Source organism: Pseudonaja textilis, chromosome 2 (assembly GCF_049901715.1).
Source record: "Pseudonaja textilis isolate UNSWEBS1 chromosome 2, rPseTex1.2, whole genome shotgun sequence".
Taxonomy (NCBI): domain Eukaryota; kingdom Metazoa; phylum Chordata; class Lepidosauria; order Squamata; family Elapidae; genus Pseudonaja; species Pseudonaja textilis.
The window spans coordinates 185,908-198,668 of NC_141991.1; the positions used below are offsets into that span (position 1 = coordinate 185,908).

General features: G+C 61.3%; 1 protein-coding gene across 1 annotated transcript; it reads left to right on the forward strand.

Moving 5' to 3' along the window:
* Positions 1-1,937: 1,937 nt before the first annotated feature.
* On the forward strand, positions 1,938-10,747 carry BRD2 (bromodomain containing 2). Its single transcript, XM_026723502.2, is given in 13 exon segments — positions 1,938-2,635; positions 2,883-3,198; positions 4,057-4,194; positions 4,708-4,849; positions 5,015-5,232; positions 5,410-5,554; positions 5,557-5,783; positions 6,748-6,876; positions 6,987-7,259; positions 7,373-7,581; positions 7,798-8,114; positions 9,572-9,694; positions 9,824-10,747. Coding segments are annotated over 13 exon segments (2,397 nt in total). The 5' UTR covers positions 1,938-2,606; the 3' UTR covers positions 9,955-10,747.
* The last annotated feature ends 2,014 nt before the right edge of the window (positions 10,748-12,761 follow it).

Below are 12,761 nucleotides of genomic sequence, written 5' to 3' on the forward strand. Positions count from 1 at the left end.
AGCAACGCTCGCCGATGGGCTGGGCGGAGGGGCTTCTCCCCAAGAGGAGCGGGGGGAGCCGGGCCTCCCTCCCTTTCCAGCCCCTCCGGAGCAGAAGCTTCCCTGGAGCGGCGGAGGGCTGCGGGGGATCCCCAGAGGTCATCTGGCCGGACCCCGGGGGCAGGATCCACGGCCCTTCGCGGCCTCCGGGCAGGCAGACGCTCGCGGGAGGCTCCACCCGCAGCCGCGAGCGACTCTCCCGCGGAGGACGCCCTTTGCAGCCGGCGGGGGTCAAGCCGGGGAAATCCCACGGGGACCCCGGCGGCGGGCTGCAACCACCCGCGACTGCGCATGCGTCCCCACCGCTCCCGCACCGGGCTGGTGCGCACGCGCGGCCGGAGAGAGAGAGAGAGAGAGAGAGAGAGAGAGCGCGTCTGAGAGCGAGGTGGGGGAAGAAAAAAAGCGAGGCGGAGCATGCGCAGTCGGCATCTCCGGGCGTCGCGGGAGCCATGCTGATTTTCCGCCCAAAGCGAGACTCGGACGGGGGCGGGGGCCGCCGGAAGGGGGCCGCGCCGGCGAGCCGTTTTTTCGGGACTCGGTTCATTCGCCGGCCGGCGGCGCGCGGCGGGGAGGCCGGCAAGAAACGGTCCTCCGGCAGCATCCGGGCTTTTCGGGACGACGGGCCGCGGCGAGGTCACGTGACGGCGGGGATCCAATCGGATTGCGGTGACGCGAGGCTTTCTTCTCCCCCACCCGCCCGCCCATGGCGGCCGCGGCAGCGCTTGGTAGGATTTTTCGCTTCACCAACTCCATGGAGGAGAGGCTTTTTTTGTTTTTTGTTTCCCCGCACCCTCGCTGTTTGTTTCCCGCTCCGGCGACGCCGTCGGGCGAGCGGGCTACGCGAATTCCTGCCGCCTTTCGCCTCCCGGGCCCCTCCCGTTCGTGGCGGCCAATGGGGAGGGCGCTCCGCGGTCACGTGACGGCCGCCTCGAGTTGTCGGGGGCGCTGAGGGCGCCGGGGAGACTCCGGCGGGGCCTCAAAACAGCGGCCAATGGGAAGTGGGGGGAGAAAGATTGATGGAATCAGCGAAGGGACTGAGGGGAGGCGAATATAGCGGTCATTCCCCCCCCTCCCTCCGTTCAAGATGGAAGCGCTCGTGGAAGCGCTGCGTCATGGCATCCAAGCGAAGGTGGGGGGGGGGAGAGGTAGCTCCCTTCAGGCCCGGGGACCCGCCCCGAACGGAAATGACTCAGCCGCGGCATTCGGCCGCCTTTCCCCGCGGAGCGCGCCGGCCTGCGTTGGAAGGCCGAGGGGGGCCCCCGTGGGCGTTCTAGGTGAGGGATTTCGTTGAGGCGGCTCGGCCGAGCCCCTGCCGTTTAGCATCTTTTGTGGCTGAGGCGGCTGAGGGGAGTTTCGGGTTTTGGCGGGAAGCGCCGGCTGGGGCGGGCGACGCCCGCTTTCCCGCCCGGACGCTTCATTTGCCCTGGTGGAAGGGACTGTTTCGAAGGGAGGAAGAGGAGGACGGGGACGGGCCGCGGCGGCCGTTTGCCCCCCACCTGTCACCCTGCTTCTCCCGCTGTCCAAAATGGCGCCTCCGCCGTCTCCCCTCCCTTCCCCCAGCGGTGAGCCGAGGACGACAACAGCCAACGGCCGCTCTCCTCTGGCCGCCCCGCCCCCGCACGGCGCGGGGACCAATCGGGAGGCAACGAATGGCAGCGAGGCCCAATGCGCGAGCCGGCCGCCGGAGTCGGGGGCGCTGGAGGGGGGTGTCAAGCGGCCGAGAGATTGACTCGAGTCTCGGCCAATGGCGGGGCGGCCTCGTCCGGCGTTCCGCCCCCCTGCCATCTGTCGAGGCTGCGAACGGGCGGGGCTGGGGCGGGATGGTGACATCAGCCCTTCTCTCGGCCAATGGGGAGGCGGCGAGCGCCTATATAAGGGCGGTCGGGGGCAGGCCGAGAGGCGCCATTTCGTTGTAGCTAAGGAAGGAGCTCTGCTCTGCGCGCGCGATCGGGGAGCCCAGCGCGAGTGCGGCGAAGAGGGGGCGGACTCTTTAATCCGGAGAGATCGTCGTCGTCGTCGTCGTCCGCTCGGATCCTCCTCCCGGCTTCCGTAGCGCTGGCCGCCCCCGCCCGTCCCACCCTTCAGGGAGAGCCCGCCGGCCGAGGCGGAGCGCGGCTACCGTAGTCTCCCCGCCTTACAATCCACTGCCATCCGCGGCTCCGCTCGCCACCACCGGCCCGGTTCCCGGCGCTTCCGGACGCGGCGGCTCCGGGGACGAGAGGAAGCCCCGTATTTCGTGCCCCGCGGCGGGCCCGGCATCCCCTGAGGGGGGGAAGCCTCGCGAGCGGGAAGTCGCCTGCTGCGCCGCGCAGCTGCGGAGGGCCGCCATTTTCTGAGCTTTTGGCCGAAACTGAGGAACGACAAGAGGAGGAGGAAGGCAGACCCGGCGCTCCCGCGCGGCCCGCCATGCAGCGGCCCCTCCCCGCGATGCGCCTGTGAGAACCGCGCGCCCAGCAAAGGTGGGGGGCTCCCCCGAGGCCACGGAGGCGGCGGCTGCAGCTGCAGCGGGACCCTCCCGGGAGAGAGCAGCAGCAGCCGGCGGCGGCGGAGCAGCAGCATCGGCGGGCATGCTGCAGAACGTGAACCCCAACGGCAAGTAGGTACCGGCGGGCAGAGAGAGAGAGAGAGAGAGGCGGAGGGAGGGAGGCGGGGCGGCGGCGGGATTGCCTAGCAACCGGGCCGCCCTCCTGCAAACCTTCCCCGATGGGAGGGAGGGAGGTTCCCACTTGGGTCGGTGCAGGGAGGGAGGGAGCGATCCTCTCTGGGGCTGGATCACTCTCGCTGGGTTAGCGCTTGGGGTCTTCCTCGCCCCGCTGAGCGCCCGTCGCTCCCCCGTTTTGCAGGCTGCTGGGTGAGGGCAATGCCGGCTTGGTGGGCCTGGCGGTGGAGTCGACGCCGGGCAAGCGGATCCGTAAGCCGTCGCTGCTCTACGAGGGTTTCGAGAGCCCCACCATGGCCTCCGTCCCGGCTCTGCAGCAGCAGCAACAGCAGCTGTCGCAAGCCGTCCCGGCTCCACCCGAAGTCACCAACCCTAAAAAACTCGGCCGGGTCACCAACCAGCTCCAGTACCTGCACAAAGTGGTGATGAAAGCTCTCTGGAAGCATCAGTTCGCCTGGCCTTTCCGCCAGCCGGTGGACGCCCTCAAGCTGGGGCTCCCGGTAACCGATCCTCCTTCTCGTGCGGAGGGGAGGGGGTTTGTTGTGATGGGGGGGCGCTTGCGGCCGTGCACGTCCCTGCTTGGCGGCTCCTGGCTCCTTTTCCCTCCCTGGGTGGCAGGGCGCCTGGTCGATCATCTCCGGCTTTTCCTGCTGGCGCCGCCGCTACTAGGTCGGCTTTTTGTCTCAGTCTCTCCCCCGCCAGGAGGTCCTTTCCGTTAGCGGAGCGACAGTCAGTCAGGGTCCTTCCGAGCGGTTAGGGTCTCTTCCCACACGAGGGAGGGGGGGGCGCCCTGTTGTGTGGAGGTTGCGGCTGGTCCTCCTCCCTCATGTCCCTACAAAGGCATGGATGAGAGAGGATGGAGCGGCTTTCTGCGCCCTTCCCTTTCTAATCTCTTGTGACCTGAATGCGTTTTGCAGATTTCCCATCCATGACTTTGTAGAAGACATCAAGCGGCCCCCCCAAAATTAGCGGTCGGCACCTAAGGAGTTAAAGCCCGGAGGTAACATTGTTTGGGGGCCCCACCAAGGTGGCTACGTAGCAGCAGCGCGGTCCTTTGAGTAGGGTTGGTCCTTGCGGGGTGGGGGTGGGGGAAGCTTTCTCAGGTGTCCCCAAGGCCAGAAGGAGGGAGGGGTGGGACTTCCTTGCGTGTTGGCCAGATTTTCCATCCGTTTTGAAAGAGCCAGGCGGGGTATCTCGTCCTCCCGCGTGCGCGTTGTTGCCCGAGGGGCTGCTTAGTTGCCTAGACAGTGAGGGGCACCCCTGGGTGTCTGGCTGCGGCTTGCGTTGCTGCGTGAGGAGCGGCTTGTGGTCTCGTCCCTGATGGCCACGGCCTTCCCCCCCTCTCTCCCCCTCCGCAGGACTACCACAAGATCATCAAGCAGCCGATGGATATGGGCACCATCAAGCGCCGCCTGGAGAACAGCTACTACTGGAGTTCGGCCGAATGCATGCAGGACTTTAACACCATGTTCACCAACTGCTACATCTACAACAAGGTGAGCCCGGAGAGACGAGGTGCTTGGAGCCGCCTCCGGGCGCTCCCGGTTCCCCTTTCCAAGGGACGAAGGCCTTGGTTTTGAATGCCTGAGTGGCAGGTCCCCTAACTGGCTACGGCCGTGCCGGCTGCGAGTTCAGATCTGCCGGAAGTTTTGCCTCGGTGGTTCTAGTGCAGACGGGCCGTCGTGGGAGGAAGCGGTTTTCTTGTTGTCCAAAGGTCCGGCTCAAGCTAATTTGGGGGGATCCGTTGAGAAATAAGAACCATAACTTCGGTTATATGGACTGTTGAACCCTCATCCATTTTTGGGAAAGCTTTTGCGGGCACCCCCGTTCCTGGAAGGCATTTGGCGGCGCGGTTTGAGCTTTTAGCGCTGAGCTTTTTTTTAAGATCGCCTCTGTCTGAAGAGTTTTGGTAGGAAAGTGGCGCTTGAAGCGGGAGCAGCGTCCCGTCTGCGAAGCTTTTGACCCGGCGATCTGTTCCTTGCCCTTCGCCTGATTGTTGCTCATTGCAGCCCACAGACGATATTGTGCTGATGGCCCAGACGCTGGAGAAGATCTTTCTGCAGAAAGTAGCCCAGATGCCTCAGGAGGAGCAGGAGATTGTCATCACGGTGGCCAAGAACAGCCACAAGAAGGGAGCCTCTCGGGCGGCAGGTAAGCAGAAAGGCGCAGAGGTCCGAGGGCGGGGGGCGGGGCGGAGGGGGAACGACCTAGGGGAAGGTGTTGAATGCTGTGTTGAACGGCTTACAGGTTGGGAACGGGACATGGGGGTGTGTGGACTTGCTGCTTCGGCTAATCTCTGGCGGTTCTCTTCCCCAGCCCTCCTGGCCGCGGCCAATGCCGCCGCCCAGCAAGTGCCAGCCATCTCTTCGGTGTCCCACACCGGGTTGTTCTCTGGCAGCGCCGACATCCCCACCACCATCATCAACATCCCCCACCCTTCCGTCATCTCCACCCCTCTCCTCAAGCCACTGCACTCCACCGCGGCCTCCCAGCCGCTGCTGGCTGTCCCTGCGCCCACGCACCCGGTGACCAAGGTGAGCTCGGAGCCCCAGGCCGGGGGGGCACTGGGGTCAGCTAGGTAGGAAGCCCGGGAGGTGGGGCCCCAGGTGGGCTTTGGCTGCCGCCCTCCGGAAGAGCATGGGGTCCCCATCGGCTACAGCACAGCACCCTGGGCACTCGCCCAAAGCTGCTTTCTTGCCGTCCCTCCCCAGAAAAAAGGCGTCAAGCGGAAAGCGGACACCACGACTCCCACCCCGACGGCCATCATCGCCACCAGCGGGGGAGAGTCTTCCCCTTCCGCTGCCATCTTGGAGGCTAAAGCAGCCAAGATTCCCGCCCGGAGGGAGAGCGGCCGCCCATCAAGCCGCCCCGCAAAGACCTGCCGGATTCGCAGCAGCACCAGACGTCCAAGCGAGGCAAGCTCTCGGAGCAGCTCAAGTACTGCAACGGCATCCTCAAGGAGCTCGTCTCCAAGAAGCACGCGGCCTACGCTTGGCCCTTCTACAAGCCCGTCGACGCTTCCGCGCTGGGTCTCCACGACTACCACGAGATCATCAAGCACCCGATGGATCTCAGCAGCATTAAGGTGAGCTGGAAGGGCGATGGGGGCGGGTGAGGGGGAGAGCCTTGGGAGAGGGGAGCCCCCAGGAGGGGGGATGGATGGCAGCAAGGGAGTCTCTCCTTGGGCGGGGAGAGTGCAGGGACCGCCCCCGGTGGCTGGCTTTGCCTCGGTTTTGCCTCGCTCCTCTGGGTGAGAGGAATCTTGTCCGTGTCGCACCTTCTGCGTTGTTTCCTTCGTAGCCTCCCTCGTTTTACAAATGAGTCCAGTGGGAAAACACAACAAGACACCATTATCTGGTTTTCCCTCATAATAACGTCGGTTGGGTTGAAAGAGGAACTGCAGTTTTCCCGCTTTCTAGCCCGGTGCTTTTGGCCGCTAGACCAAACCGGCTTTCTATGTAGAGTCCCAGCGTTTAAAAGAGGGGAGCTTATGCTTCCCTGCCCATCCTTTTTTCTTCCTTTCCTTTGCAATAAAAGAATGGAGAGAGAGAGAGAGAGAGAGAGAGGGTGGGGAAAGGGGGAAAGGCTAGGTGTAGGCCATAGCAGAGGAGCGCCCATCCCACCCCCCCACCCCCCCGAGCATTTCCTCAACACTAAAAGGGCCTTTCCAAAAATGCGCTTCTGCTTGGCAGCCTTGCTTTTGGCGTAGGGAAGGAGGGCAAATTATGTAGTGCTGGATGTTATCTCCAGGCACCCACGTCAAGTAGTTCAGCTGGTGGGCAGGAGGGGCACGAAAGCGGTGGGTTTTGTAGTCTGTGGGTGATGAAGGATGGGTGGGCTCCCTGGACGACTCCTCTTGGCCATGTCCCCGGGACACTTTGCGGAAGGCTGGAGGCAGCATCCTCAGTTGGGAATTCAATGGGTCCCGTGGGGAGATTTTGTTGCCGTCCTGCCGAGCGCGTTGAAAGCTCTGGATCTCTGGGCCTCACGATGTTCCTTCTCCCCACCCCACCCCCTCATTTCCCTCCCCTTTGTCCGCCCGGCCTCAGCGCAAGATGGAGAACCGGGAGTACCACGATGCGCAGGAGTTTGCGTCCGACCTGCGGCTGATGTTCTCCAACTGCTACAAGTACAACCCTCCTGACCACGATGTGGTGGCCATGGCCCGGAAGCTGCAGGTGAGCCATGAGAATCTAAGGATGGGGTTTGGGGTGGGGTGGGGGGCTTTTGGTGGCCAGAGCAATAACGGCGGGGGGGGCGGGATTTTGTCTCCGTGGTCTTCCCGCAGGACGTCTTTGAATTCAGCTACGCCAAGATGCCCGATGAGCCCCTCAACATCAGCCCCCCCTCAACATCCCTCCCACAGCCGGGGCTTCTGATGAAGTCCTCCACGGATGACTCCTCCAGCGACGAGGAGGAAGAGGAGGATGACGAAGAGGGGGAGGACGACGAAGAGGGGGACGAGGATGAGAGCAGCAGCGAGAGCTCCTCGGATTCGGAGGAGGAGAGTTCGGACTCGGAAGAGGAGCGGGCCAATCGGCTGGCTGAGCTGCAGGAACAGGTGAGGCAGGGGCCACCCTCTCCCTCCCCCCCACGGCCTTGGTGGGAGCCAGGGGGGAGAGAAAGGGAGAAGGGCCCCTAAACCATTTCTCCCTCCGCCTTTCCTCCTCCCAGTTGCGGGCAGTGCACGAGCAGCTGGCCGCCCTCTCCCAGGGACCGGTGTCCAAGCCCAAGAAGAAGCGCGACAAGAAGGAGAAAAAGAAGAAGAAAAAATCGGACAAGCGCAAAGCCAAAACGGGAGACGAGGAGAGCCGCGCTCACCCGGCCCAGCTGAAGAAGTCGAAGAAGGCCGGTGGAGGCGGCGGGAGCAGTGGCGGGAGCAAGTGAGTAGCCGGGATAATGTGGCGCGAGGGGGAGGTGGGTGGGAAAGACGTCAGCTGGGTGATGACTCTCTTTCCCCGGCGGATCGACCGTGGCGAAACTCTTGTGTGTCAAAAACAAGCCAAGACAGTCTGACAGCTGCTGCTCCCGTCCCCTCCCTGACCCCCTTTCTGGCGGGCCTGTCACCTGAACGCCCCTCCCTCCTCCTCCCTCTCCAGGAACACCAAGAAGTCAGTCCCCAAGGCGGTGGTGGCTCCCCCGATGCCCGTCCTCTTTGACTCGGAGGAGGAAGAGGAGAGCAAGCCCATGAGCTACGACGAGAAGCGCCAGCTCAGCCTGGACATCAACAAGCTGCCCGGGGAGAAGCTGGGCCGGGTGGTGCACATCATCCAGTCGCGGGAGCCCTCCCTGAGGGACTCCAACCCGGAGGAGATCGAGATCGACTTTGAAACCCTCAAGGCCTCGACGCTGCGGGAGCTGGAGCACTACGTCCTCTCGTGCTTGCGCAAGAAGCCTCGGAAGCCCTACAGCGAGAGTGAGTCTGGGCGTTGCTCCCGGGGAGCTGGGGAGGGGGATCCCCACAGCCTGTCTCTCCTTCCCGCTTCCACGGCGGGGGAGGAAGGCTGCTCTGAGGACGGGGGCTGGGCCTGCAATTGGAGAGGGAAAGGGGGGCTGGCGGAAAGGAGGGGAGGACCCCCTCTGGACTCGGCTGGCAAATCTGGCCTTGCCCTGTTTCATGGCGGGCGGGTAGGTGGGCAGGTACCCCCAGGGGTAAGATTGAGCAAGGTGCGTGTCTCATCCTGCCTCGTTTGTCTCCTGCGTTGCCGTCGGTTTTGCAAAACAGCCTGGATTGGTCCTCCTCCTCCTCCTCCTCCTCCAGTGGTGGCGTCGGCTCTACGTTGGCGCTCTAGGGCTCCGGGGAGGGGGTTCAGGGCTAGGTTCAGGCAAGCCCCTCTTCTCCCCCCCCCCCCGGGGTAGAGATGGCGTCTCTTTTCCACGGCGCAGGCAGTCCTGATTTCCCAGGGAGGGTTTCCTGCCGGCCTTGTTTACCAGAGAGCCTGGCTAGGAAAACCACATCAGGATTTTTCTCTGGGGAGGGGAGGGGAGGGGAGGGAAGAAATCTCTGGGTAGAGCATCAGCCCGATAACCACGGCTGTGACCTTCCCCCGCCCTGCCCTGTCTACTCGGGGAGGAGTTGCAGCCCTTGAGGGATTCCTTTAGGAAGCAGCAGCTGCTTTGCAACCTTGAATTTTGCAATTCCTCCTCCTTCTCTTGTGGGTCTGTGTCCTTGAACTCTCCTCCTCCTCCTCTGGGCGGCTGGATTTGCCCGGGAAGCCTCCCCGTCGCCTGGGCCACCCAGCCCTCTTTTTAAGGGGGGAGTCCTTTAGGAGGGGGTGTGCCCATTGGTGGTGCTGGCCTCCCTCCCCGGGTTGCCCTTGTGAAGCTCCCCAGCTGGGGAGGGAGGGGGAGGGGAGCAGGAAACCTCCTTAAAAAGACAAACCCTTTCAGGATTCGGGTCTCAACTTGGATTTCCTCCAAAGGATCCTGATCAATGGTGGTTTAGGCAGGGCTTAGTTGCATCCCCTTCCAGCCCACTTCCTCCACGGCACATCACGCCCCCTGTGGCTCTTGCTGCTGTTTTCTCCGGTGTGGGAGGAGGAGGAAGAGGAGGAGGAGGGCGGGGGAGCATCCATCTTACCCTTCTTTTCCCAAGGTTTGACCCCCACAAGGCCTTTTCAGGCCTGGAGACCGTGGCTGTTGGGCTCACCTTTGACAATACCAGTTGTTGTGATTTTTTTTTAAACCACGGTTTAACCAGAGTGGGGTGGGCTCATAGACCACGCAGCCTGGAACAGGGCTTGTTACCGGGCTAGCAATAGAGGTCTCGGGCCCCAGCTGGATGGCCTCTGTTGCCGGACGGCTTGTCAGGGTTTGGGCCTGTGTGGCTAGCCCCCACGGGAGTCCCTTAGACCACGATTCTCCCCTCCGCAGCCCTGAAGAAGCCGGTGGGCAAGACGAAGGAGGAGCTGGCCCTGGAGAAGAAGCGCGAGCTGGAGAGGCGCTTGCAGGATGTCAGCGGGCAGCTGAACTCGGCCAAGAAGCCGCCCAAGAAAGGTCAGTCGGTCTCCAGCCGCAGGAGGCGCCGTGGGCTCTGGAGGGAGGGACGGGGTTGTGGTTGTTTTTTTTTGGCCTTTCCTGGTCCAAGGCTGACCCATCTTCCCGTCCCTCGTTCCCCTCCTGCAGCCAATGAGAAACCGGAGTCTGCCCAGCAGCTGCCCATCTCCCGCCTGAGTGCCAGCAGCTCCAGCTCCGACTCCAGCAGCTCCAGTTCCTCCTCCTCTTCCTCGGACACAAGCGACTCGGACTCCAGCTAGGCGGCCGCGGAGCCAGCGAGGAGAGACGGGATGGTGGGAGGAAGGCCGGTTCCGCAGGATCGGAACCCGGAAGAGCGGGACGAACGAGGGGCTCCTTCCCCCCCCGGGGGGGGGAGGAGAGGTCAGCGTGGGAAGGCTCGGCCGCTGGCTCTCCCCTCTCCTCCCCACTGGACCGCGGTGGGGGCGACAGCTGGTCCCCCGCCCTGTTTGTGCTTCGGCTGGAAGGGGGGCGGCGGCGGCGCTGGGACTGTGTACAGGTTGCTCTAGAAGGGGAGGCCCGCCTTGAACTCCAAAGCCTTTGTGTAGTTTTTATCCGGCATTTAGCGAGTTTTGAGTTTGGTGACGCTCCTTCTCCGGAGAGACAAGAGATGGCCTGGGGTGGGGTGCGCTCCCCCAACTCCGTGCTCCAGCTTGGAGCCCCCTCCCCTCTCAGGTGGGGAGGGGAGGAAAGTTGCCTCCTCCTCACTTACTCCCCCACCGGCACTCGAGGTTCTTTATTTATTCCCCCTCCCCCCTTTTCTTTCTCCCTCGTTGGCTTCCCTGGACCCGGAGTGAGTGCAACCGTGTTATGTCTTTGGCACAATCGCCACCGCATGTTCTTTGCCCCTCGGGGGCGGCTGCCCTTCGGAAGAGGAGAGGCGGCCCTCTTGAGATTTTTTTTACGTTGACTGTATATTTTTTCTACTGTTTTCTTTGATTCCCACTTGTTCATCTTCTTCTAGGGCTCTGTTTCATCTTACTGTATGTTAAATCTTCTGGTTCTTTAACATGTAAATAAAAACAAAAAACGGTACAAGCCGGTGTCTGTAGGGGCTGAGTGGGGATGTGCAGTGGTTGAGGGGTGAGCTGCTAAGGCAACCCTGGGAGTTGAGGGCATAAAAGGGGATCTTGTTCCCCTCCTCTGTGCTAGAGAGAATCTGCAGGGGGTCTCCTCCTCCCCCTCCCCAGCCCATCCAAGATGGTTCCTGCTGGGCAGCCAAGGGGGCTCCCCTCCAGGAGCCCCATAGCTCCTCTTCTTCCCTCAGCAGAAAAAGGCGGGAAAACCTCCCAGCTGCTTCTGAGGAGCCTAAAAGGCGGGAAAATCCTCACACCACACAGGCCGGGTGAGCCTGAGGAGCCTAAAAGGCGGGAAAATCCTCACACACAGGCCGGGTGAGCCTGAGGGGCCTAAAAGACGGGAAAATCCTCACATCACCTGGGCCAGGTGAGCCTGAGGGGGAAGAGCCTAAAAGGCGGGAAAACTTCCCAGCCGCCTCAGAGAAGAGGGAGGGGGAATCTAAAAGGCGGGAAAAACCTCCCAGCACCACATAGGCCACATTCCAGCAACTGGCTTGATGGGGAATATCAAAGGGGGAGGGGTACGGTCTCTTCCTGTCCTCGGATGCTCCTTTGGTGCAGGAGAAACCCCCGCGGCTGTTTGGGTGCTGCGTAGAAGGTTTTTACATACGTTTGGCCAAACTTCATTTTATTTCAGGGGGATTCTGAGGTTTTTTCCCTCGGAGGGAAAGATTGGAAATGTTCTATCTTTAAAATTGCCGGCTGAATATAAAGACAGACCAGGCAAACTCTACAAAGGTTTCCATACGAAGTTTCTTTATTGGAATCACAAGGCTGTCCTCAAGGTATAACTCACAGTGATGTGGAGATTCATCTTAAATCTTTGCACAGTTGACTTTGTAGTGTGAAAGTATGGTGATCTTCATCCCCCTGTGGAGGGAAAGATTGGAAAGCCGCTTCCATTTTCCTCGCGGATATCTGGCCCCGTCCACGGCCCCTGCCCTGTAACGATTCAGCAGGACTCCTTTTGCCATAATGGGGCCTGCCTGGTCATAAAACAGATCACCCCAATGGGGTGCTTTTTCAAAAGGCAACTGGACTTCCTTTTGTTTTTTCCTTGAAAAGATTTTGCTTATCATCATCCCTCGGTTCAACTGAAGGAAGTGAAACGTCTTCAAGGAAAAAGGAAGTGCAGTTAGTTGCCTTTTGAAAAAAAGCACCATTGGGACAACTGTGACCTGGATCATAGATAAAACATGTCACATAATTTTGATTTTTCCAGGGTTTTGGTGGTGGTGGCCATTAAGCAAATCTTTGCCAAAATCTGGAAGTAAACAGTTGCAGTCATGGCCACCAGATTTTAGAACCAGGTCATTTTGTGATGGTCGCTAAATGTGATTGGTCATAAATAAAGGACTATCTACAAAAATGGGGGCAAATACTGAGATGGGCTGCCATATATGCAGGTAGTCTTGTTTCCAGCCCTTGGTTTAGTGACTGTCCAAAATCGGAACGGCACCGGAAAAAGTGACAACCGGTCCTCGCATCCTGATGATTAAAATTTGGGCACTTGGTAACTTAAGTGTGTACGTATTACGATGGCTCGCAGCATCCCAGGGTCATGTGGTCACCATCTTTTGGAGTTGGTGAGGGGGAAGGGACCCAGGCGTGAGGCCAGCTAGATGACCTTGGGCCAGTCATTCTGCCTCAGCTCCTGGAAAGAGGTAATGGCAAACCGCTTGTGGGAAACGGGGCAAGAAAGCTGCGGGCGATCCAATGAACCTGACCAGCCAGCCATCCGTGAGGAAAAGCGGGCCGGTGGAGCCTGTTGTTCCTGGTCCCCTTGCCAAATTCTGCCAGGGGTGTCAAGTAAGGCCAGCAGGAGGGTGCTTCCAGAAGCTTCTTTCCCAGGCAAGAGAACGGTTGTTACTCAGGCGCATTTTCCCGCCTTTTAGGCCCCGCCCACTCAGGCTCAGCTGGCCTATGTGGTGCTGGGAGGTTTTCCCGCCTTTTAGATTCCCCCTCCCCCT